A 24990-nucleotide genomic window follows, 5' to 3' on the forward strand; every position below is an offset into this window, starting at 1 on the left:
AACCACAGATGTTATATTTTAGCTCAAGCGACTTGCGGGTGTTCGTGAATAACTTCACATTGTTTGATTATAAGTGATGCATGTTTTCTTCTGTGGAATGTCTACGATGGTAGCGCAAGGTATTGTGTAGCAAGTAACCAGTTGCAATAAAAATTTTTAAACTCTTAATGAGAGTCAATATAAAATATCATGGTTTTACCGAAATTTCCAGGCATACGCCGGGGCTAAATTGCTTCACATTTACTTTTAAACTATGAAGTGTATTTGAATGTCTAGGAGGAATCTCACCGCAGAGTTCGAAGCTCTGTTCAGGCAGCTATACTATGAACGATAGTGACGTTCAGTATACTTCAACTGGATTGATGTAAGTGACGTTTGTTGTTATCATCAGCAACATTTAATACTAATTTTTATATACTTACATACCGTATAGTATGTGAATATTTTCTTTCATATAGACAGCATGCACCATTATGTTGCCTTTGTTTTACCATTTACTGATTGTATTTAACTTTGGTTGTAAACTCCTATCTCCTCATACTACAAAATTCTTATTTCTGTACTTCTATAGTATTGAACTGAGATAGTATTGACATTGCTCGGGCTTTGTAGTATCTGGCTTTTTAACCAATAAAGGATAATCACATTTTGTGTAAAGTATATGTGTGTGAATGTAGATACAAATTGTACAGTTCAGTACAGCTCCAGATGTGTGATTATTGTGTAGATTTATCATGTGACAGTAGTATGATATTCTGGTTGTCCAGTGGAGATGCATTGTATATTTACAGGCGAAAGTCTGTGGAGAACCTGCTCATATCTAGTCACGACGTGATTGGGAGTAGCATCAGTCCTACCCTCACATTTGGGGCCATGACTTTACCAACCAACTGTCCCCAGGGACATGTAGCAAACTCTCTGGAAATACGGTAATCATGGCTAAACTGTGCCTAACAATTTGGCTAGACAGCTGTGTAGCCTAGTTGAAGGTTGCTGCTTTAGTAACTCTCCCACATTTAAATGTGTATTTTACATCCATATGTGGTTAGCAGGTGTGTTGGTCTGTCATGCAGTTTCTGCTGTCATTCTTGAATAACGTTGTTTTGAGGATGACTTAACATGGCTGTAGGGACATTGTTTAACCTAAATATACCATCTTAACAGTGCTCCAGAAATATGCTTGATACACTACATTGTCTGATAACCATATTTTAAATACTGGTATCATATAGGTAAGACTATTTGAGGAAGAGAGTGAGTGTAATAGGATAATTGTTTGACTTTTCACTGTGCCCATAAGTTGGGACCTAGTGGGTGAACTAACTTATAGAACAGGAATTACTGTATAAAATACAAACCCTGTATTGAAGAGCCTAGCAGACTCTCTGACAGCTGTACACTTGTAGTCATAGTGAAGCACATATATCTGTGTTACTATCCTGGACTTTTGTCATCTTTATATGCACATATCAGTAACGAGTTTTAATGGCAAGTAATATGTTTGCAGAAGTGTCATTACATGGGTTGCTGTCATGGAATTAATATAACTTTTGTTTGGCTGTATGATGACAGTTTTTATAAAGATTTCTTTGGAATGCTTTGTTATAGTCAGAGTTATGTCACTTGCTGCCTTATGTGGGAGGAGGTTGATCAGTGTATTTGTTTTTTGTACTTTTTGGGATAATTTCTCAAAATGATGATTACAATTGATATCATTTCTACTTAATAATAATTCCATTACACAAAAGTAGAAAGATGAGGGGTGAGTGCTGAAGTATGTAATATAACATTTTTCATGTTGCAAATCATTTCTTGTAAATAGATTTTTTAATTTTTGTGTGTATACTAGGCAGATAAGAAATTAGGTTGCATGTAAGTAGCTTAATGTGCCATTTGCACTCATTTGAAAAGAAGATGAGTGAATTTTATTTTATAAATTCTATAAACTACTCCATAAAATGTTAATATTTTATTGTTACTTTCTTCTTGATTTCATCCTACCATATTTTAATTTAAATTGTATGTTTAAAGATGCATTTTACCATATTTATCACACATGAGTTACCATTAAATGTATTACACACAAAACTACTATTTATCTTATTAAAATCTGTGGGGTTTCTTGAATGCATATTTTGATTTATTTGAAATATTTGCATAAAATGTGTAGAAGCCTGTATGTGAAATGGCAGTCTTTATTTCACATTTATATTTCAGTAACATGTGTCAGTACCATACCATGCTTTGTGTAATGAAGCCTGACATTGATGGTTTTAAGATTTCAGTATTGAGTGAGTTATAATGTGATAAGTATGAATGATGTGGGAGGTAGACAGTCACCCCCACTTTGCTAAAGTACTGTCATGGCATTTATCCTCACATCTCATTCACTAGTAAATAATCCCACATTTGGCACAGTGTTGTTAAATTACTTCAGAATGAAATAAATTATTAACATCAGTCTCCCATACAATGTATCATAAAAATGTGACAAAGGATTTTTGGAATTAGGAATGTGATATGGTGTTCTCATGATGCATTCCTGTAACACTTTTTGTAAACAGTTGGTTTCTTTCTTGCTGTGACTATAAAGCTCTACCTCCACATTCTTTACCTTAACCCATATTGCAGTGGCTTATCAGTTTTATGGATTAGTTTTCTTTACTCATAAGATGAGGAACCACTGGTGTCCATTGGGTAGGGGGCATGGTAGGCCCTAGAGTCATTCTGTGCAGTATGGGAGAGAGAAAAATGCCATTATTATTCCTGGAAATTGAATCAAGTTGTCAGCTTCATGTTGTGGCTACCTTCACCTTCTAACAAGTAGCCTTCAGTACCCATTGGATAGGATGGTGTGCCCTGAAGTCATTCTACATGATGTGGGAAAGAGAGAAGTCGTCGCCAGTACTGGGTATCAGATTTTGGTTTCCCAGTATCCAGCCTGCTACATACTGGCTGATGTAAAACAGTAAAGAAATTCACAAATAAGTTTATGTGTATGTCCTCAGCTTTTTAATTGAAACTGCCAAAAGCAAAGTTATTTGGAACAAGGTGGTGACTGCATGTTATCATGCTTCTTCTAACAAAAGGATTAATGGACATTGTTTTCTGGTTTTCATTAACCCTATGAAAATACTGCTAATTAGCTATAGCTGTCTTTTATGTTATTTGAAGAGTGATAACTTCACTTTAACAGATGTTATTCTTATAATAGGCCACCAAGCCCAGGTGCAAGTCCACAATCCAGTCCACGCCTATCCCCTCGGCAGAATCACAAGAGAGACCATTCCAAAGGGGAGATATCTGTTGGAAGTTGCAGGGACACCTCTCTCTTGGATAAGTTTGAAATAATAGAGGTTAGTAATATGGAGAGAGCATTAATTTGTTTTTGTGTGAGGAAGTGCAAAAATGTGCCCCTTTGATAGAAATAACTGGACTGGTTACTGTTGATTCAGGTAACAAAAGTGTTCATAGTGAGAAATCTGACCTTTCTTTCTGATAACAACAGACAGGCACTGCATCCTGAACCAGCTGATCCCAGTTCCTGTTGTCATAATCTGTTTTTTATAACAAGGAACTTATTATCAGCTGTTTAACTGTTAAAAAAGACACTGAATAAGTAATTGAATGAAATGGTATAATTTACTTTTCAAATTGTTTGTTGCTGTTCGGCTTTTACTGACTGACTGACTGACTTGTCCGCAGTTTGTATAGCTGTTGTTCTGCCTTGTTATCTTATCTCCAAATGACTTAAGATAGAAAATTGAACAAATAAAATACCCATTATTAGAATACAAATGGGGTACACAGATGTGTCCTGAACTTACAACTGGTATTAGTAGGTGGGAACACTGGTTAAGTTGCACTGTGTGGTGGATCCACATAGCTGTAGTATTTGATATGTAGCAAAGGTAATTAAATATATTATGGCTGGTGAAATGCAGTCAGTTCTTAAGTATTACAGGAATATTAGTCAGGTATGTTAAAAAATTACTTTCTTTAGTTTTTTTACGCATTTGAATTTATGGACAGTTTAAGAAATAAGCAGTTTTCACTGGAAGCACTTTTAAAGCAATTTCCTGTTGAGACTGAGGGAAAATGTAACAAATCTGGATGTGGATGGAAATATCTTTAAATTTTTTCCCCCTGAAAGTATGAATGCAAGAAATGCAAAAAGTGAACAGGAGTGAAGGAGTACTAATTGCTACACTTGGCATTTGGTAGGAGTAATTGTTATTGTAATAATGATTAGAGTTATGTTTCCACAGGATGGTCTCAGTCGGTCATCTGACTCAGGTCACATTCATGAGCTGAGCCGGAGCATAAGTCATGAGGGTCCCAGCAAGGAACGTACCAAGGAATCTGGTCGTGGTTCTGATCGCACCAAGAAGAAGTCATCGTGGTACAACGTATTGTACCCAACGTACAAGTCACGAAGCGAGGACTTCAAGAGAATCTTCAAGGATGTTCCATCAGAAGAAAGGCTAATTGTAGGTAAGTGATTCTGTTCAGTTTATTAGTTTATTGAAGTATTTGTTCATTATTAGTACTAATTTTATACACGATTGTTGTCACTGCCTGATTATGAATCAGTTTCAGTACTGTACATCTTTATGTATGATTTTAGGTTTTTACAGCATTTTGAATATTGAAGATTGTTGTCTTCTGGGCTATTGCGCCGTGTAGTCTGGTAGATTTCCACCAATGTTTCAGAGGTCATACAGCCTCCATCATCAGGGTGACGAATGTCTGAAATGGAGCAATAACCCAGAAGACAGCATTCTTCAGACTCACCGCTGTGAAAACCTCAAATCCTACATTTTGAATATTGATGTTCTTGGTTGTAGCTCCATGGCAATATATCCTTCCCATAGAGGTTAATAATGCAAGATTTTAGGTTTTCATAGTGGTGTGAGTACTGATGATTTTCTGGTTTGATGCACTGTGTAGTATATGGCACAACAGCCCAGAAGACCATTGTGCACAGTATTCTGTGCAAATTATGTAATGTTGTAGAGTTGTATATGCCATGCACAGATTATAATCACAGTGATTTTAAGGCTGATGTGCCTCTATGAACTACTGTAATATAAATGTAGGTTTAATGATACATAAAAATTATGTAATGTTTTATTCATATAATAGACATTATCCATTAGAATGAGTGACAAATGGATAACAATATTGACTTGTCATCTGTGATGGAACACAATCCTTTAGAGGTTGTTGAAACTCATAGTATTTTCATTAAAGAAAAAGTGCTATTCTTTGAAGTGACATTATCATAAGTGGCTGTGGTAGTTATCATTTAATTTAAATGTTGTAATTATAAAGAGACTGACTGATATTTCAAGATAAGAGGAAGTTTAAAGGAAGTTATAAAGTCTCATTTCTGTATATGTAACTAACAAGTTATCTAAACACTTGGCTTCATTTGAAGTATTTGAAGGTGTGCTGTTTCTTGATAAGCAATTTGGATTAATGGTTGTTAGAATTTTCAGATGTTGATTTGTGGCAGATACATATAAAGAGTTGTGGCATTTGTCACTGAATTATGAAAAATATGTTGATACATACATCTCTGGGATAGACAGGACAGAAATGATGTTAAGGCAAGGGTGAGGCAACTGGAGCAAAAAGCTGACTGCATTTCTGTCCAGTGCTGTGGTCTGAGAATGCATATAACTTGTATGTTCAGGAATAATCTCGCTTCACTTCGTATTTTTTTCATGTATTTTCCCATCTAGGATTATTTTTCATATTAACAGAAATATCATTATCTCTCATTTCTTTGTTTATCCATTCATCTTCTTTCATATCCTATTACTGTTACTCTTTATGTCCATATATCTGCTTCCTTCTTTGTCCCCTTCTCTTCATCTTTCCTGGTCTTTTCCCATCTAAAAATCCATCTTAGTTACCTCTTCTCTTCTTATTGTGTCACATGACATTGCCATATTGTTCAACTCTTTCATTTTATATCCTTACAGATTAGCCAATATGTGTGTGTGTGTGTGTCATGTTTATTTTTATTTATTTTTCACTATTTTCTTCAGTTAGATGAAGGCAGTTACAAGAAATAGTTACATTCACAATTTTAACTAATTAATTATCTAACTTCAGGGGTAGGGTCCTTCATCTGAAGCTAACAGTTGCTCAGCTAGTTTAATATTCCATGCCTTATATGGAACCTGAAGGATCATTATCATGTCCACAAGAGCTCCTCACTTGATTCCATCCTGAGCCATGTAAGTCAATCCACATCCTCACACACTGTTTGCCCATGATCCATTTTAATATTACCCTTTATTATATGCCTATATTTTTCAAATGACTGGCTTCTTCCCTTCAGATCTTTCAACTAAAACTGTCTGTGTATGCTCCGATTTCTGTTGCTTCAGTAATTCCAAAGCCTTGTGTAACATCTCATGGCAAGTTTTTTTTACTTGAGAGGTCATTAGCCCACAGTCCAAGTGCCTAGCTGCAGCACTCCACATTTTTTTAATTTTGTAGTTTATCTCAGTATAATTAAGTGTTCTAAGTGTGCACTTTTGTTATTTTGCAGATTATTCGTGTGCTTTGCAGAAGGATATTCTCGTTCATGGGAGACTTTATGTCTCACAAAACTACCTGTGTTTTTATGCCAACATATTTCGATGGGAAACATCAGTAAGTCAGCAGGCTATATATTATTTTTCAATTACTTTTCTCTATTAAAATAACCATTACAGTCACTCACACTTTAAAGAAGTAAATCTGTTTATAATTTGTTGTTTTCCATTTTACTCCAACTTTTTTTCTGCAAGCATAATGAACTTTTCTCTTATGTTTGATAAATGCTAAAGAGGAACATTTTATTTGTCTACCTTCATTTTTTAACATTAGCAGTACAACACAGCCACCAAAAAATGTTATTTTGCCTTATACTTTATGATGGTATGAATTTCTTCAATTAGGAATGACATTGGATATTGCAGTTTTCTGGTTTGCCGTGCCATGTAGTCTGGTGGAATTATACAATTTTCATGGGCCACACCAGAAAAACGTAACAGTCCATGATCAATAATTTAAAGAAAAATATTTAATGTCTGCATTTTTATAGTCTGATCAGTTGGAGCTTTGAACTATGCCTTGACCACATGACATATTTTGTCCATCTCTGTTTTAGTTCACTGGAATTTAAAGTATTTGTGACTGAAGGAAGTTATGGCTGTGAGCACATTTATTCTGTTCCTCTTACTAAAAGGAAGGCATACATTTATTTCACCTTTGTCTCACCAGGTATCTTTGAGGTGGAAAGATGTCACTGCAATAACCAAAGAAAAAACAGCTTTAGTTATACCTAATGCAATTCTGGTATGCACAGAAGGTGAAAAGCTTTTCTTCACTTCATTTGGTGCAAGGGATAAAACATATCTCATGCTGTTTAGAGTATGGCAAAATGCACTCATGGATCAGGTAGGTTCTTTGAGTTGATTGTAGAATGTGTATTAGTGCAGGGGGAGTAAGAAGGGGGCTTAAGTATTAAAATTAAGGATCAAATTATGCTAATTTTTTAAATCTCTCTTTAACTGTGGGCTTTAAATAGAATTTTTTTCTTTGTTACTTCAGAATGTTACAGTTCTTGCATACTCATGAGTTAAGAAATAATGTAATTTTGATAATAGGCCTTGTCCTGCTTAATATTATAGTTACATTTGGATTGAAATACTGTAACAGGCCTCAAATCATGTTTCTAAAAAAATTTTTTGGTTTTTTCAAAATTATTTGGTTTTAAATGTATGCTTGTGATAATAACTCATTTACACACATTTATCTTGATAATTGTTATGTCTCTCAGGAAGTGGTAAGAAATCACGCTGGAAGTGGAAGGAAGTTACTTTCACATTTCAGTTTCAAGGCTGGAGGAGAATAATTTATTATTTGATGTAAGGAGAATGGTTAAATGTTTTAATGAACTGTAACATGCAAGAAAAGTTTTTTCTTAATGTTTATGTATGTCTATTTGTTATAGTCAGTTGATTATACTGGTCTGCACTTCCATGTTTGGAACTGAAGTAACAGTTGTTGTGTGCTGTTTGACAGCAATTGTCAATGCAGGAGATATGGCAATGGGTTCACACTTGCTATGGAGATGAATTGGGCCTCACCAGTGATGATGAAGATTACATTCCACCACCTAATGAAGAAGACAAGCTTTCCAGCATCAGTGTGCGTCTATCTGTGGATTCCTTCTCAGAGGTATCAGTAAGAATTACATTGATATTTTGTCACAATGGAAAAACTGGGAAATAAAAGTGAACAGTTTTGTTCTTTCCTGCAAATTAAATGGAATATGACTGATTTTAAGCTTTCTCAGTGATTCATTGTTTATGTTAATGCTGTTTTAGGGTGTTGGCCCTGTGTGGAATTGGTCCATATTTCTGATGTTTCAGGGGAACATACTGCTCTGTTATCAGGGCTGATGGTGGTGGCATTATGTTCCTCTGACTAATTAGGAACACTGTCCACTTCCACAAGATGCCAGCACTCAAAAGCAGGATGTTTAATAGATTGTATAGTATTGAATGAGAGGATCATTATAAATAATGAATTTGAAAGAAGGTATTATGAAGCCTGTTATGAGTTACTCTCCCAGCATTGGCATGGAGGAACTGAGTAAAATCACAAATATCTTGCATTAATCAGTCTCCAGAATGAGGTCTAAAAGCAGTACTTATCAAATATGAACCAGCATTGCTTATCATTTGACCCTGACATTCATTACAGTTTGTTTACAAAAACTGTTTTCATAGGACTGCTCTTTAAATTATGAATTTTTAACTTGTCTTCACAGCTACAGAAATTGTTAAATATATATATGTTCTTTACACTCAGTGTGTGGAAGGTTCACATAATGGGTAAGGTATACTTTCCATTTGCCTCTCCATACATATGTCCATTCACATATTTCATCTCCATGACAAATGTTGATGAAACCTGATGTGGTCAATTTATACAAAAATGATTTGCCAAATTTCATTTTGGTTTCTGTAGTTTCTTCTTTGTTTGAAGGTCAAATTAAACTTTATATTATTTCTCAAAAATGACTTCACCGTGCTGTAGGATAGAATAGAATTAAGGAATTAATAGCAATAGAAGCTAGTCATGAGGTTTGTTTTATCACAATTAATTAATTGTGTCTGTTTTTATACTTTTTTATTATCCTTTCTTCATAGGAGCATCCTAGTGTCATAACACATACAAAGAGCAATTTGGGGGTGAATATGCTTATCACTTTATCTGCAAAGATAAGATCAGATGATTCTATATCACCTAAAGCATTATAAAGCAGAGATAAATGCTGTTGCAGATTGATTTCTGTGATGCTTATTCTGTGTGGTGTAACAGTTAAAAGAAAATATTGTTCATAGTTAATAACTTTTACAACTTGTGCATAAGGTATAAAGAGAATGAAGACGTTTGTGTTATATAGGAATAAGAGTATAATTGCCGAAGACTCTTCTGTGACTCTAAAGGTTGCAGAAAGCACCATGGCTGTAAGTGTAGAATGTACAATGATTGTATTATTTCATGTCTGTACTATATCAACATGTAATTGCCATGAAAATTACTCTTTTTGTTGGGGAAGTGAAATCAAGGACATACAGCTTGGAAGGGGAGATCAAAATTGCATATAGAATTTTGGTGAGGAAACCTGATTGGAAAGTAGCCTCTTTGAATGCAGACAAGGAGATGGGAGGATAATATTAACATTATCTTGGGGAAATATGTTGTGAGAATGGGAAGTGGATGTAACTCATTCTTGATCCTCTTTAGTGATCTTTTATGATAGTGGTGTTGAATCCAGGTTCCAATATTGTGGAGGAAGTTGGTCAGATAAAATTTACTTTATTTTCTTATGTATTAATCACTGTATAGCCAGGTAGGGCTGCATTCAGAGGAGGCATTTTTGGATATTCTGTTTAGTTTATATTTGGGTGTCCAGTGACTTTCTGTCAATACGTCATGATCTTATTCCTGGGGTCATTTCCAGTCACAAATGTTGTATGGACATGGGTCTGATTCTCAGTGGTTACAGAGCTATGGATACTTGAACTTCTGGATGATCTGAAACTTATGTAGAGCATCAGGATTATTCATGCGTCTTTCAGTATCAATAACTCAAGGATGTAGTTCCTGTCTTCTGTTAACTTTGCATTCATACACCATGTTTTTCATGTAACCCCATTCATGGAAATCTTCAGCAGTGAAGTCTGGTGACCTCAGTGGCATGACATGCAGACCACCGTGGCCAGTTCATCTGTTAGGAAACTGCCCATTCAGGTACTCTGTCACATGTCTACTGAAATGTGGGGATGCTCCATTATGCTGGAAGTACATCTATAATTGTGTTGTATGTTTGTTAAAATCATCTTGAATATTTGTCCATAGCTCATAATTGTTGAGAATTGGACACATGTTCATGATGCTTTTGACTGGGAATTACATCTTTAATAAGATCTTGAAGTATTAACATAAAGTCACTGGACACTGTTTAAAACTAAGAAAATATTGATATTTTTGCTAAGATTTTAGTGAAAAGTATCTTACCAATACATAATTCCAAATTGTAGCATATTATTATGTAACAGGTTTTGTGTTTTGTTGGATATCCATAGAAAGAGAGAATGGACAGGGAAGTTAAAATAATATTCCGGTTATTTTTTAAGTTTTCACTTTAGATTTTATTTCCATGAAGGAAGTTGTGAAATCCTACTGTGAAATATTTTATAATATGCACATTCAGTACTTCGTACTTCTGCAATACTTGTGCATTATTTAATTTCTTCATGTTGTAATGAAAATGATTTGATGATAACATTTTTATGGCAAGTCATGGTACTCATATAATATTCCAAATTCATTGCATTCCCCTTGTAATAAAATTGTATGGGAAAAGGTAATAAAGTAAAAGAAAAGTACTGAATAAGACTTGAGGTTCTCACAGCGGTGAGTATGAAGATATCCGTCTTCTGGGTTATTGCGCTGTGTAGTCTGGTCGATGTTAACCAACGTTTCAGAGGTCATCGCCCTGATGACGGAGGCAGTATGACCTCTGAAACGTTGGTTAACATCGACCAGACTACACAGCGCAATAACCCAGAAGACGGATATCTTCAAAAGTACTGAACTCTGCAACATTTCAGAAAACTAGGGAAATTTAAATGTTTACTGAAATAACACCTGCACATGTAAATGTTTGTGTGTTATGCCAGCTTTTGAGTAGGTATTTAAAACAATAAATAAATGTTTTTAAATTTTTAAGAATTTTAGAACTTATGATTACAGAAAATGTTACCTCGATTTGTTTTCTGTATACAGCGTGTTGCAGTTTTCTATCTCTTTGTTCTGATGCATATTCTTGTGGCATTATTTTATGGTGATGGTTCAAATTTGACCCAGAATTTTCATTTCTCACAAACATTGGTGTGAATCTGTGTCATTTTTGCAGTTATTTCATGAGATGGGACAAGTGTGTACATGTATCTTGTCTTATTTTAATAGATTCTGTTTTAACTCTGCAGTATCATTTGTCAGAATGATTGTGACTGATAAGGTAGGAGGGATGTTGTGGTATTTTGTGAGATATTCCCAGCTTTTTCTTGGAGGGGCTAAATAAAATCATGAAAATTTCAGTCAGGTTTGCTGGCCTCATTGCTAATACATAATACAGAATTTAATGATTGGTATTCTTTACCTATTATTGAAGGCTCTTTTTATAATCTTCAGGACTTCATAATGGGGATTCTGCTGATTGAAATGTTTTGGCTGTTCTAGCAGGAAAGTTGCAGTATGACAGAGTCTCACATGGAGACAACAAACACAGAGGAGCATCAGAATGATGCACCAACTGCGATTACCACTGGCATGTCTGTTCATTCCACATCCCGCCAGGAATCGTACACTGGTACCATACTACATTCCACATCTCGCACAGAATCTACAGGACATGACCGGAGCTCATTACAAGTTCCTGTCTCTGAGACACTTCCCACTGACATGAGTGATACAACTGAGTCAGAAGCTGAGAAGCAGGGTACAAGAGGTGAGTGCATGTGATTAAGGGTCTAGAAATCTGGGTAGCCTTGGCAACTTAAATTTAAATTCTGGCACATACCATTTTTTGGAATATTTTTCTAAAGGTTACCTAAATTAATTTATAAGTAATTTTAATATTTGCAGCTCTTAATTCTGATTCCATCATTCAGGATTGCCTTCAGGAAGCCTTTTTGTTCACACTTTATTAGGTAGCAGAATAATATGAAATGTGGTTGTTAGATGCATATAAATGGTTCCTTTATAATGGATTTTTGTAAATGCCTTACTTCAAACATACTGATCAGTAATTTGCATGTGTACTTGAAATTGTTATCAGGTAGTTAAAACCTGTTGAATTTTTAAACATATCACACTCTGGTAAGTAGTGCTGCAGAGGAGCTAGGGTAGCTCATTCTGTATGGTTACCAGGCATGGGCTGAATGACCAATGTTTATTTCCCAGCATGAACAGAAATTGGTTCTTTATAGCTACATCCCCACAGGATCTGGGGCCCACCAAACATACTGTCCAGTGGGTAAAGGAGTAAAATCGCTGGGGGCATGAGGCTTGGCTCTCTTCTCCATCTAGTGCCATGGTTACAAATGTGTGGAGCTATACCTCCACTTTCTAATGCATCTTCATGGTCTGTACCAAATGAAAATTTATTCAGAATTAGTGCAGCAGACACCACATTTAACCAGTGAGTATACTCACTCTTAGTGGTGAAAGGCATAACAACTGTTTGTTTTCATGCAGGTTCATCAAAGCTAGTAGCTTGCACATCATCTCATGAGGGACGTAAGATAATTCGAATCATTGTTCCAATCCACGTTGATCTGCTGTTTACCATGCTATTCACAAATTCCAAGTTCTACCTAGACTTTCACAGTGCTAGAAGAACAAGTGGTGAGTATAGTTGTATGGTAATTGGGAAGTAGGATGTTCATGTAAATGTTCTCTTCCGTTATCCATGTCAGGAGACCCCCAGGCTGATATATATGCCCTGTTGTAATCAGCTAGAACTTCAGTGTTCTTGATATATACAAGCTGCCTTAATACTGTGCTTATACAATGCTTAAAACAATTTTAGGCAAAGTAATTTGGTTGCGAAGTGGTTAAATAAGTAGAATGTGTATTACAGATATTTCTCACACTCCTTGGCAACAAGATTCTGAGACTGGTACAAAGCAGCGAGTAGTGACCTTGACCATGCCCCTAAGTCAGTCAGTTGGACCCAAGACCACACAGGTAACTGAGAAACAGGTAAGTCATCTATTTGCAGTTTAGGTATGTATGGCAGGAAAATAATTCCTTGTTCCTACTGCTCTTATACTAGTCAGGCAGAGTTCGGTAAACTGATTTTTGTGCTGTACCAGATCTGAAAGTTTTTAGATAATTATTTCTTTATGTGTGTCGGTATTTGTGATACTAGGCATCATTACAAGGGAGAAATATTTATAACAATTGGGAATCAAGTTAAAGAGAATTTGAAAGAAACAAATTTCCTTGTGCTATGTAAAATTATTATTGGTAGTATATTTTAATTTCTGAAAGAATTACTGTTCTAAGAAGGACAAAGCTATAATGTTATAATGTTGTGAGATCTTTGGCTTGAACGTGGCTGTCTTACATCTAGCACCACATTATCAGCATGCATTCTTTCATGTAAGTAACATCATGCACATGCCCACTATTTTCTGCCTCTTGCTTGAAATAAGACTAAATATATAGCTTTTATGTCTGAAATCTGACACTAAGATTCTTGGTCTACCATATTTAAAACATAGTAAAATGACACACACAAAATAATTACAGTGAAACAAACCTCTATCCATCGTTCCCCGAACTATCATTTTCCTGGATGCATCGTCTGTTTTGTTCAGTCCCTGATATGTCCCATATAAAATAATGTTACATTTTCTCACTTCTATCGTTCCTCGAACTGTCGTTTTACCACATCAATTGTTCAAAAATCTTAGTCCTGGCCCACAGTTTTCCTGCAATGATCGTTTCTGAGAAATTATAACGAAATTTACGCAATGTTTTTAGAATTTAAAATGATTGCTTTAAAGATAAATTAATATCGAAAGACACACAGTGAGCTTGCCACATGCATGGCCGACACCATCGATGAGTTGTGTGATGATCGCGAAAGTGACGGAAACGGTGAGGAGGGGGAAGACGACAAATACAAGCCCGAAGCTGTGCCGAGTTTTGCCGAAGCACATGCTGCATTGGTGAAAAGGTGAATTCGTTCTTTTATGCACACAATATTTTTGAAGGTGATGAGGAAAACGTTTTGAACATGGAAAGGGCTCTGTTTCGCTTAAAACGTAAAGTTATTCATTAAAGACTTTTTTGGCAAAAAGAAGTAACTTTGAAACATTTTATGTGTATTGTTTTGTGTATGCAAAAGAGAAAAATGCACTATTTTAATTTTTTCTCATTTTTAATGCTTTCCTGCAACTGTCGTTTTCCCGTATTCATCGTTTTTATTTCTCTACCCCATCAAAAATGATGCATCGAGGTTTCACTGTACTAGAATTGAAGCATTTTGTTTTAATTCCACTATAGAAACATTGAAATTTGAACATCAAAATTGTTACAAAAATCTGTGTGTTAAAATGCACATTCTAATGATGTGTGGCCAGATTGTAGTCATTCTTATAGCTGGGTGTGAACAGTTTCAGTCTCACCCCATATCTTAGATAAGACAAGGTAACTCATTCCACAGCAGAATTCTTACAGAGCTAGTATTCATTTAGTCAAGTTTTGTGCCTTTTATAGAACCTGAATGTTCATTCCCATATTCAGAAGACTCAATCTTGAGCCATTTGAATCAAGTTTTATAAAGTTACCTTTATTTCTTTGGCCATGAAGGACATTTATGTTATCTACTGCTATGATTGATGACATTTCAATATTAAACATTCAATATGACTCTAATAAAATGGCCCTGACTACTCAAAGTTCCAGGAAACTAATAAAGGCCTTTACTCACTTCCATGGCATCTTTGTGTCTATCCTGAATGTCTTTAAGGGGCAATGTTACAATGTTTATAGGCCTATTTTACCACCTCTAACATTCTATTGAACTTTCAGGTAATGCTGCCATGTAGCAAACCTGGTGAGCTATATGCAATTGATTCAGATTCTGTTAATTCAGGAATTCCGTATGCAGACTCATTTTACATTACCAGTCATTATTGTATGTCTCGAACTGCTGATAATGAGTCATGTCTTGCTGTCTATGCTCAAATCAAGTACAAGAAGTCTGTATGGGGTCTTATAAAGAGTAAGTATACAAATGTAAATGCAATGAAACTTTCTTGTAACATAATTTTGTGGGACCTGAACATTGTTTTGTTTTGCTTTAATATGAAGAAGTTATCAAAAGTTTTCATTAAGATTTTTAATTTCTGTAGGTATGAAGGTAAGCATGTTACACAGAATGCATGAGTGAAGTATGTATGCAAACAAACATCTTGGTAAAAGATAATTGGAGAAACATTTGGAGGATAATATTAAACTATATTGTAGTGATTTCAGTTGTGTTCCTTAAATGATCGTTTTAGTGTAGATATTTGGGAAAGATGTTATATCATAAGTGAACTGAAATAGCACAGTCAAAAAAGTGACTGGCTGTGGGCTGGATGATTGAATGGATTGAGGGATGGGACTTTTGTCTTTATCACTGTGATCTTACCAGCTCTGGGACCCACTTACTCTTGTTTCAAATGGATCCCGGTTCTTTCCATTCAGGTAAAGTGGCCATATTGTGAAACTGACTACTTATCTCCATCCAGTGCTAAGGTTAGAATGTGCAGAGTTTTAGCACCACTATCCCAAACTTGTTCTTGTTGTGGTGCTTAAGCACACTGGCATCCTTTTTATTTTATCTTGTACCTGCCATTGAGTTTTGAATTTTGTGATGTGACCAATAAATTTTTGACTCCACATGCTTTGAAGTTTATATTTTCTGAGTTATATCTTGTTTTGTCATGCTCTAAGTCAGTAGGAATACACTGATTTGTCTAGCAAGTTCTCATTCCTCGCAACTTGAATGATTTATGTTTTTTCAGGTTTTATTGAAAAAAATACTTGGTCTGGATTGGAAGATTTCTATTCACATCTACAGAGGGTTCTACTTGAGGAAGGAACTCACTTATCTGTCACTAAGAAGAAAACGCGACGGAGGAGGAGACTTATGCCTGTGTGTGCCACTGGATCAGAAGAACCTAAACATAGAATTAGTAGACCTGCTGCAAGTAAGTCTAAGAGATTAATCCTGCAAAGCATTAATCATCGTATTCATTATGAACCTGTCGGGGAGTTGGGCCATTGTTTACCCACTCTAGCCTCACTTGCCTAATGTCTTCGTTTCAATGTGGTGTGTTTCACTGTTAATTTGGGGAGTGCTGATGTCTTAAATTTTGGTTAATGAAAATTCAGATCAAGTCAACCAGGATAGCTTAGCCATTGAAGTGGTAGGATGTTGTTGGCTGGACAGGAAGGCCGCTACTGTTACACTGTGTAGCATTTTGAATGTGTGCTAATGTTTCTCCAAAATGTTGGCATACAGTCAAAAATGCTACATGGTGCAGCAACTCAGGAGACCACCATTTATATAAATATTAGTTGTTTAATTTATCACTGCTGACCTTTGACAATCTGTTCTTGATTAATGTATTTTTAAATTGTATTTTTTCAGGTTGTTAGATGTATATCAGAATAATCAGTGTATGCACATTAATGGCAAATAGTTACTAAAAGTGTTCATCAATTAGTAATACTAGATTTATTAAGTCTATTATTTCATGTGATTTAAATTAAGTTTTAAGTTTACATGTGTCAGAAAGGACAAAAATGAAGGTTAGAATCAATTTACCATAGTCCATCTTCTAATGGCATGGTAGCTTTGAAACATTCTTATTTTGCATGACATAATTTTACGTGGTTTCAGGATTTCCATTACCTGAATTACGTAGTCCTGCAGACAGTCTTAGCTGGGTGGTTCTTGCAGTTCTCCTTTTCCTAGTTCTTCTCAATGCACTCCTCTACTACAAGCTTTGGACACTGGAAGAGTGGACACAGGACTCAAGTCACAGCTTCACTGTTATGGACCTGCAGGTTCTTAGGTAGGTAACCACATTTACAGATCGTTGCTGACACAATCTGTGTTGTGTTCATTGTAGGAGTATGTTAAGCACCAGCATTTGAATTTCTTGACCATTTGAGTATTTATAAACTTTTTAAGAAAGGCTTTGCATTTTAGAGTTAGTTGTTATTCTGAATTAATTTATATTAATTTAATTTTGACAAGGTTTCTTTTCTATGATACCATACTGCAATTTCAGGCAACCACCAAAGTCCCATGAAGAATGGCTACACTTAGTCCAGCAGCAAGAAGCACTTCACAATATAGAAATGCAGAAGTGGCAGAAAATATTACAAGCTGCTGTACAACTATTAAGACAGGTAAATAATCAGTTCTGTTGTGTACCAATATCAACCCTTTATGTATGTTTCCTAGATTTTGCCACATTTATAAGATAAGGAAAGCAGATTAGAACAGTGTAAGGCACGTGAAAAAGGCTGAAAAAAAGAATGGATTTGGTAATGATGTAGAATATTTCAAGCACAAAAATTCATTTAAATCAACAAAGAAGTATGGAAGTAGTGTATATATGTGACGTGTTTTTTGCATACACCAGTGTGTGCTATTATAAACTTAGAAATGGCTTTTGAATTACTAAAATCATTACTGCATTTTATTTTATTCTAGTAGATTCTTCAGAGAATAGCCATGATAATCATGTCAGTAAAGTGACTGGCCATGGACTGAACTGCTAGGATTTGCTTCTTATAAGTGGCATTTGGCATATTTACATAACCAACATGCCCAGAATGGCCTATTAAACACTGTTAAACAAGAGTATTTAATTTTGTTTTGAAGGTTACATATATTTTATAAAATTTGTCAGAAGAATTTTTATATTCAGCCTACTTTATTCATTATAACAAAAGATGTGGTCGTAGCATATTTCGCATGTGTCTGTCCCTCCTGCCACCACAAATTTTTTAATTTAATACTGTATATTAGTAATACCAGTGTTGTGGCCATGTGAATCTATGTGATTAGGGTGATATTACTACACTGAATGTAGTATCCTGAAATGTTGTATGCTGGTGGCTCTTCAGACTTTATTGCAACTTACATCCAGTTAGCCTAGCCAGACAAGGTCTTTATTTACCACATTTATTATGAATATTAGTGAGCCATGGTAACATACCCAAATATTGTATATGAAGCATTTTTTGCATGCTAACAATTAGAAAAATGACAATGGTACAAACTTTGAGGCTAAGTGTAGCAAATTGAACCTAGAGTTTGTAGCAGTGAAAACCTTGCATAGAACAGGATAACTAAATTTTATATTAATTTATAGTTGCTGCTAGCCTCACCATATAAATTTAAGTATTTGGTTTTCTCAGAACTTCTGATTCTAGGGCAGATTAATGTAATTGTTTTGTACACAATTTAGACAGAAGAATCACTTAGTGAGTTACAAGTCGCCATTAACCCAATGATCAGCAAGAAGGTGTTGTCAGTGTTGAAGGACACATTCACAGAGGAGATACCTAAAGATGAAGTGGAGTCGGCAGCATCACAACCAGAAGTTGATCAGTCAACGGTACCTGAAGGAGAACTTTAACTATCATTTGTAAAATATGTGATCATCTTGCCTGTATATATGTGAAGAATCGGTGACACAAAATACATACCCAGCAGTATTGCACTGTATAAAGTATTAACTTCGGTATCAGCTGTGGGTTACAAATCTCTTGAGCCCAGTGTATGGAATATATGTAAAATAATAAAGATGATGGTATGGGGAAAAAATTGGATGGTCAAATATAGTTGAGTATTATCAATTTCCTTCAACCTTTTCCACTCCTGCCATGTTATAATGTCAGATGCAGACTTTGGCTTCAAAGTTGTGATGTATTCTGTTGCTGTCTTTTGATTAATGTTGGAACTTTGTGCACTGAAATATTTTCTTACAGGTGTTGTTTTAGTGTAACATTGGACAGCAGTTAGTATTGACTAATTTTGAGATGGAGAATATTCATTTTATTTTAAATAATATGGGAAAAATACATAAATATATCATTACCAGGAAGTGAAAAAACAAATTACTTCAAATAGAAGGAGAAAAAGAAATGAATTACAATTACTTATAATTATAAACTGATTCCACTATCATGCCCAAGCAACTGTGATGTTTGTATTCATAATATAATAAATTTCTGCATGATTAAAATGGTAGTATGAAATTATAAGTAGCTGCAGCCCTCTTTTTTTATATAAAACATTAAGAATGTTCCAGCATTTTATTCCATTTCCTATGATCTTGAATTTGTACATTATCAACTGTACAATTTCTCTAAAAGAATAATTCTTTTGACCTTCATTCAGTTTAAACTAAGACTGAAACTTAATATATGTATGTATGCTTGTTGTCATGCACATTGAATTTTCAGTGGTAATTGTTGAATTCCAAAGCTGGTGATTACATTTACTCATTAAATAATACTAACAGTCCTTTCCTGGATGTAATGGTAGGTGTTGTAAACATGAAACTTGAAAATTCATTTTGCCCTGTTTAACCAAATATTTTGCTTTTATACCAATTGCCATTTTCCCCTCAATAGATTCATAAATTTGTCTTCACCATTAATCGTTACATATGTACAGACTCAATAAAAGAGCCCGTAGGTGTGTACTGTCATAATTTTTGACAGTAATGCAAAAATTTAAAACAGGTTTTCATCTCCATGTTCAGTCTTTGCTAAAAATATTTCACTGTTTACAATCAAGGAATGTTTCTATTTTTGAAAGAAAGTATATGCATAGAACTTAATATAGTTTACAAACTTTACACAAATTCTGATGTGTAAGATATTTACTATAAATAGATTTTGAAATTTTGATTGTAACTTAACTGAAGAAATTAAATAGTGCGTGAAAGTGTGTTCTGATTGTTCCTGTACAGTGAATGAATTTTAAGGTTAACATAAAATAAGTAAATTGCCTCTGGAACAAAGAGCATGATGGACAGAACGGTCTCTATTAGGATGTCATAAGGTGAAAGCAAGAAATCTGTTGATGTGCTGTAGCATTAATATATTGAACACATAATATACAAGATGTTATATTCAAGGAGGAAAATACCACCATTTAAATAAACATACCATATCCTTGAGTGCTGGTGGGTTATGGGATGGGGAAGGCCAGCCTGTGTGACCCCCTCAGAAAATATACTAAATAAAACTATTTTTTAAAAGTACTTCTGTGCTGAATGGGATACAAAAGCATTAAGTAACTTATGGCTTAAATGTAAGTTTGTAAGCAAATTTTGTTGCTGCGCCCCTTGAAAAATCCTGGTGGTGCCCATAATCATATCTATTCAAAACTGTTTTCTATTTCAGTTGCATTTTAAGAGTTAAACTACAAGGAGACTTATTTATTTTTCCTTTAACATGAAATATGAATGCATATATTTGACCATCCATTGTAGATTAAGGGAGTAAATGAACACTGGAATTCTAATATGGCTCTTACATGCCAACTAATTTAGGTTATGTTGGCTACTTTGATGGCTGTGTATGTTTACTGGATAAAAGTCAAAATTGTTTCCTTATTGGAAAACATGTGTAGTAAATCTATATGAAAACACTGCTAATTTTGAAGCATCTTTGAATTCATTTTATACTGGATTTTGAGTTGCCTGAATGGTATGATAATGGGTTAAAAATATCAGTTATTCAACCAATAAGATTACAGTTGACTGTAATTCCAAAGTTATAACTTGTGATACATGATCCTGAATTTGTGCCGTGTATATTGCTTTAGAATAATTGCAGTAATCATCACATCTCTCTTGCCCATTCACCATGTACAGTGTCAGTACACCAGTAGGTATTCCCTTGCCAGGACACAGAATTGAGGAATGCAAACTGAAGGGCTGTTATTGCACTGTGACTTGCCTTAAAATGTTGTATTGTTATGATGTTATGTATGAAGTGATGGAAGATGAAAAATAATGAAGTTCCTGCCCTTTTACTCCAGTCATTTTGGTTTTTATTTCCCTGTGGTATTGTGCAAAGGGATGCAGTTTCTTCTGAGCAGATTAGCTTGGGCACTAATATTTCTCTCTTATTTAGGAGGTACTTAGTTTCTTAAGTTTAAGCTGTGGTTGTTTTATAGTGGTTCTCAGTGTGTTGTTGCTGGAATAGTGCTTTCCCAGTATTTTCAAGTTCAGCATACAGAATCATTTTCTCAGCTTATTGAAAACTAAATAACACTTGCAGTGGAATCAGTGTTCTTATTTATTTCCAGTCCATCATGTATAATCAACCTTTTATCTTATGTGAAGAAAAATAAGTCACATTTGATACACAAAAATTAACCACTTGCCTTAATATTTTTCTCAAATTTAGAACAAAAAAGCATATTATTTCAGATTTATGGGTCTTGATTCAGGTCCACTGGCAACCTGCAGCTGGACCTTGTAGTTATGATGTATAGTACTCTGTTGCTACTGGCATCAGAAGGAATATAAACAGCAGTGTTAGCAACAGTATTCCATTGAACGGTTTTGAACTGATGGCAGGATATATACACACATAATATAACCTGTTTCAGAAATGTTGAAATTTTTTATCAGCAGTAATGCAACTTACAGCTTTTTTTAAAATACTTCATTAATTACTTTTACTGTAAGTGTTGTATGCTACAAGTGGACAAGCACCCTGTTCAAATTCTGGTGATTGTTACAACAAGGAAGCAGACTGCTGATCATATTGTTGTAAACCTTTAACATTTTCAAGCATGTGTGGAGGCTTCCAGGCCAAGGGAAGCGAAGTTATAACTTGAGAAATTTCATATTTCGGGTTCTTTAGAAATTGTATTTTGTGATTGAAAGGGTCAGGTCAGTCAGCATGTGTATACTTTTGATCCTTACATCAAATTTAAGACTTTTGTTTAGGGAGATGTTCTAGGAGATGGGAGAGATGAACAGTCAAAGGGAATTGTGAACACCTACACAATTGACTTTTAAAAATTTCAGTTTTGGTGTATTAATGTAAATTAATTAATAAGTGCTATAAGAAGCCATCCCAGCACACAAGATTTTTCAGCATTTTATGAATATTAGTGAATATTTGCATTTCCTGGTCTACAATGTTAACCTGAAGATAATTCTCATTCCTTCCCTCCTGAGTGTAATGTGGTAACTGAGAGCTCATGATCTTGTTTTAATGGTTTTATTATGTGCAATACTAGAAATTGATGGATTATCCATAGAGAGTATATTTTGGAATGTACTGTGTAATGTGGCAATTGTTATAGTAGTTTTATCCAGATATAGAATCTATTTGTTACATCTCTTGCACTGTCTCAAATGTAAATGTATTCCATAACAAGTATCAGTCTATTTTGACTATTGTTAATACAATACAAAGCTGTTAATGTTTTCCTGGCCTTTGAATTTTTTTAAATTTACATATTAATCTTGTAAGCACATAGTATGGAAAGGCAGTATTATTCAGTAGAAAATTTTAACAGTACAGATTATGTAGGAAGTACTAAAGTATTATGATGAAGTACTTTGCTAAATGAACTGAATAGGGGTAACAATTAAATAAATGGAGGAAAATACTGAAGAATGGGCTGTCTATTGGAAATTTCAGTTTATACATGTATCATGAAACAAGTTAAAGAAGGTAAAACTTTTAAAAATTAAATAGGTGCTGCAAAAAAATTATGTCAGTGAACTTTTAGTCCCCACTGGAAGATAACCTGGATTTTCACCACCTAGGTGGTTAAAGAAGAAGAGTGTCTTATTTCAGAGAGAAATATTGTTTTCCATCATTTTGTAAAATTCCAGTCAGTTCTGTTAGAAATTAAAAGTAGCAGTCATGGCCTGGGACTTTTCTCATGAGGCAAATATTCATGAAATTTAAACAGTATAGTGCTTTTATCTACTCCATACTATGAGTATGCTTATCATGAAAATTCTAATAACGGTTTGATGTATTGGATTATGCATGTATTTGGTAGGGTATTTATGCATCCTCCTTTCTAATCCTATACTACTGAGAGAATGCTGTACCATTAAGATATGTTAGAAGAGCAGTGCAGTTAATCATTGAACTTACTCAGTTTGGAACAAACAGTTTGGTTTCCTACAAGTATGGAACTATCCCAGCCAAACTCAGACATATGCTTCACCTCAATATTGCAGTTACTCTATCAGATCATGAAGCAAATGCATATATTGATTTAATACTGTGTGGCAGTGTATTGTTGTTGAGAATATATTTCAAGCAATTCTATTTGCTGGAAACAGGGCATTGCCATGTCAAGGAAATAAAAGAGTTGTTACAGAGTGAGCATATTTTATTTTTAACTGATGCTGATATCATATTAACTGTACTGGAGAGAAGTGCTAGTAACATACTGAAATGCAGCAACATAGATTTATCTTTAAAAGTACACAACATTTTTTAGCTTATTGTATAACATATTTATTCATTGTAATAGATTTTAGAATCATTCCTTTTAATCTTTAATTAGTAACAATTAATCACATGCATATTATAAATTTGTTGGGAATTCAGATGTTAGATTTTCATATGTTTGGACTGCCATCTGAAAACCACAATATTATAAATAATATAAAACACAAATTCATCATCATTCACTATATTATTTCTGGCCACAAGTTCAACAGATACATTATACCATTCCCATACTGTTCATAGGAACACTGTTTTTATGATTTTGAATTCGTTTTAGTTGAACTTGTTAAAAATGGCTTTTATTATGAAGTAGAACATGACAAAAAAATAGCTTTTCAGCAACTTTGGTGAGGCATGTGTGGAAGATTAATAATGTCTAAATTTTGTATAAAAGCTTTTGTGTTGTAAAACTGCAACCACAGTAATGTCAATGCACTAATTTCATGATTATAATGTATAAACTATTGCAAGTGGCATCAATAATGGTGTCTGATATGTTTACAGAATTTTTATGGAATGTTGTGTTGCTTTTAAAATACTAGGTAACTCTATGCCTTCTCGAAGGTATCACCACCTTGTCGAAGGCAATCTGCCGGGTGAGGAGGCTTGCGTACTCAAATGACCCTTAGGGCTATCCCGGCCGGAGCTTCGGCTCACGGTAGGGTCATCCAAGCCGGACAGGTCTAAGGCGATGCGCTAGACTAAGAGTGATACCCTGGTCCTCCAGGTTGGGGTTGGGTGTAAGGCTAACAACCTTTCACCTGGAAAATTAAAGCTATGTTACGAAAAAATCAACCAAGCCTCGGATCAGGATGGACTCTTTGGCACGACCACGGCAATTAAAAAAGGACATTAGGAGCCTCTATAGGGCTGGGGCCTTGAAATCAGTGTGTAGGGAATTAGGGAATTATAAGTTAGACTTAGTGGCGGTGCAGGAAGTGCAATGGGAGGGGGAGGGCACGATCCCAGTGGACAATTTTACATTTTTCTATGGAAAGGGGAATGACAATCATCTATTAGGGACGGGTTTTTTTGTTCATTGCAGAATAAGGGCAGCAGTTAAGAGAGTAGAATTTGTTAGTGACCGGTTGTCTTACGTAATTTTGGAAGGACGTTGGTGCGACATCATTGTCCTTAATGTTCATGCCCCAAATGAGGACAAAAGCGATAATATCAAGGATAGCTTTTATGAAGAATTGGTATCAGTATTTGATACATTGGGCAACTATCACATGAAAATTCTGCTAGAATATTTCAATGCAAAAATTGGGAGGGAGGATATCTTCAAACCCACAATAGGCAGCGAGAGTCTCCATGCACTTA

General features: G+C 34.9%; 1 protein-coding gene across 3 annotated transcripts; it reads left to right on the forward strand.

Moving 5' to 3' along the window:
* The first annotated feature begins 19 nt into the window (after positions 1-19).
* LOC110831864 (protein Aster-B) lies at positions 20-23534 on the forward strand. Of its 3 annotated transcripts, none has more exons than XM_022068307.2 (16): positions 20-119; positions 277-364; positions 792-929; positions 3215-3356; positions 4269-4494; positions 6566-6669; positions 7282-7458; positions 8086-8241; positions 11824-12088; positions 12838-12987; positions 13223-13344; positions 15184-15376; positions 16164-16349; positions 17045-17219; positions 17439-17559; positions 18627-23534. In XM_022068307.2, exons 1-16 carry the CDS (start codon positions 77-79, stop codon positions 18795-18797), a joined length of 2457 nt encoding a protein of 818 aa, XP_021923999.1. In that variant the 5' UTR covers positions 20-76; the 3' UTR covers positions 18798-23534. The 3 variants fall into 3 exon arrangements, with proteins under 3 accessions (XP_021923999.1, XP_021923998.1, XP_087208241.1); XM_022068306.2 differs by having other exon boundaries at positions 21-119; positions 11821-12088; XM_087352115.1 differs by lacking the exons at positions 20-119; positions 277-364; positions 792-929; positions 3215-3356 and adding an exon at positions 3861-3977 and having other exon boundaries at positions 11821-12088.
* The last annotated feature ends 1456 nt before the right edge of the window (positions 23535-24990 follow it).

Source organism: Zootermopsis nevadensis, unplaced genomic scaffold, assembly GCF_977971745.1.
Source record: "Zootermopsis nevadensis isolate Lab colony 2312 unplaced genomic scaffold, Znev_1.0 Znev_ptg000002l, whole genome shotgun sequence".
Lineage (NCBI taxonomy): Eukaryota > Metazoa > Arthropoda > Insecta > Blattodea > Termopsidae > Zootermopsis > Zootermopsis nevadensis.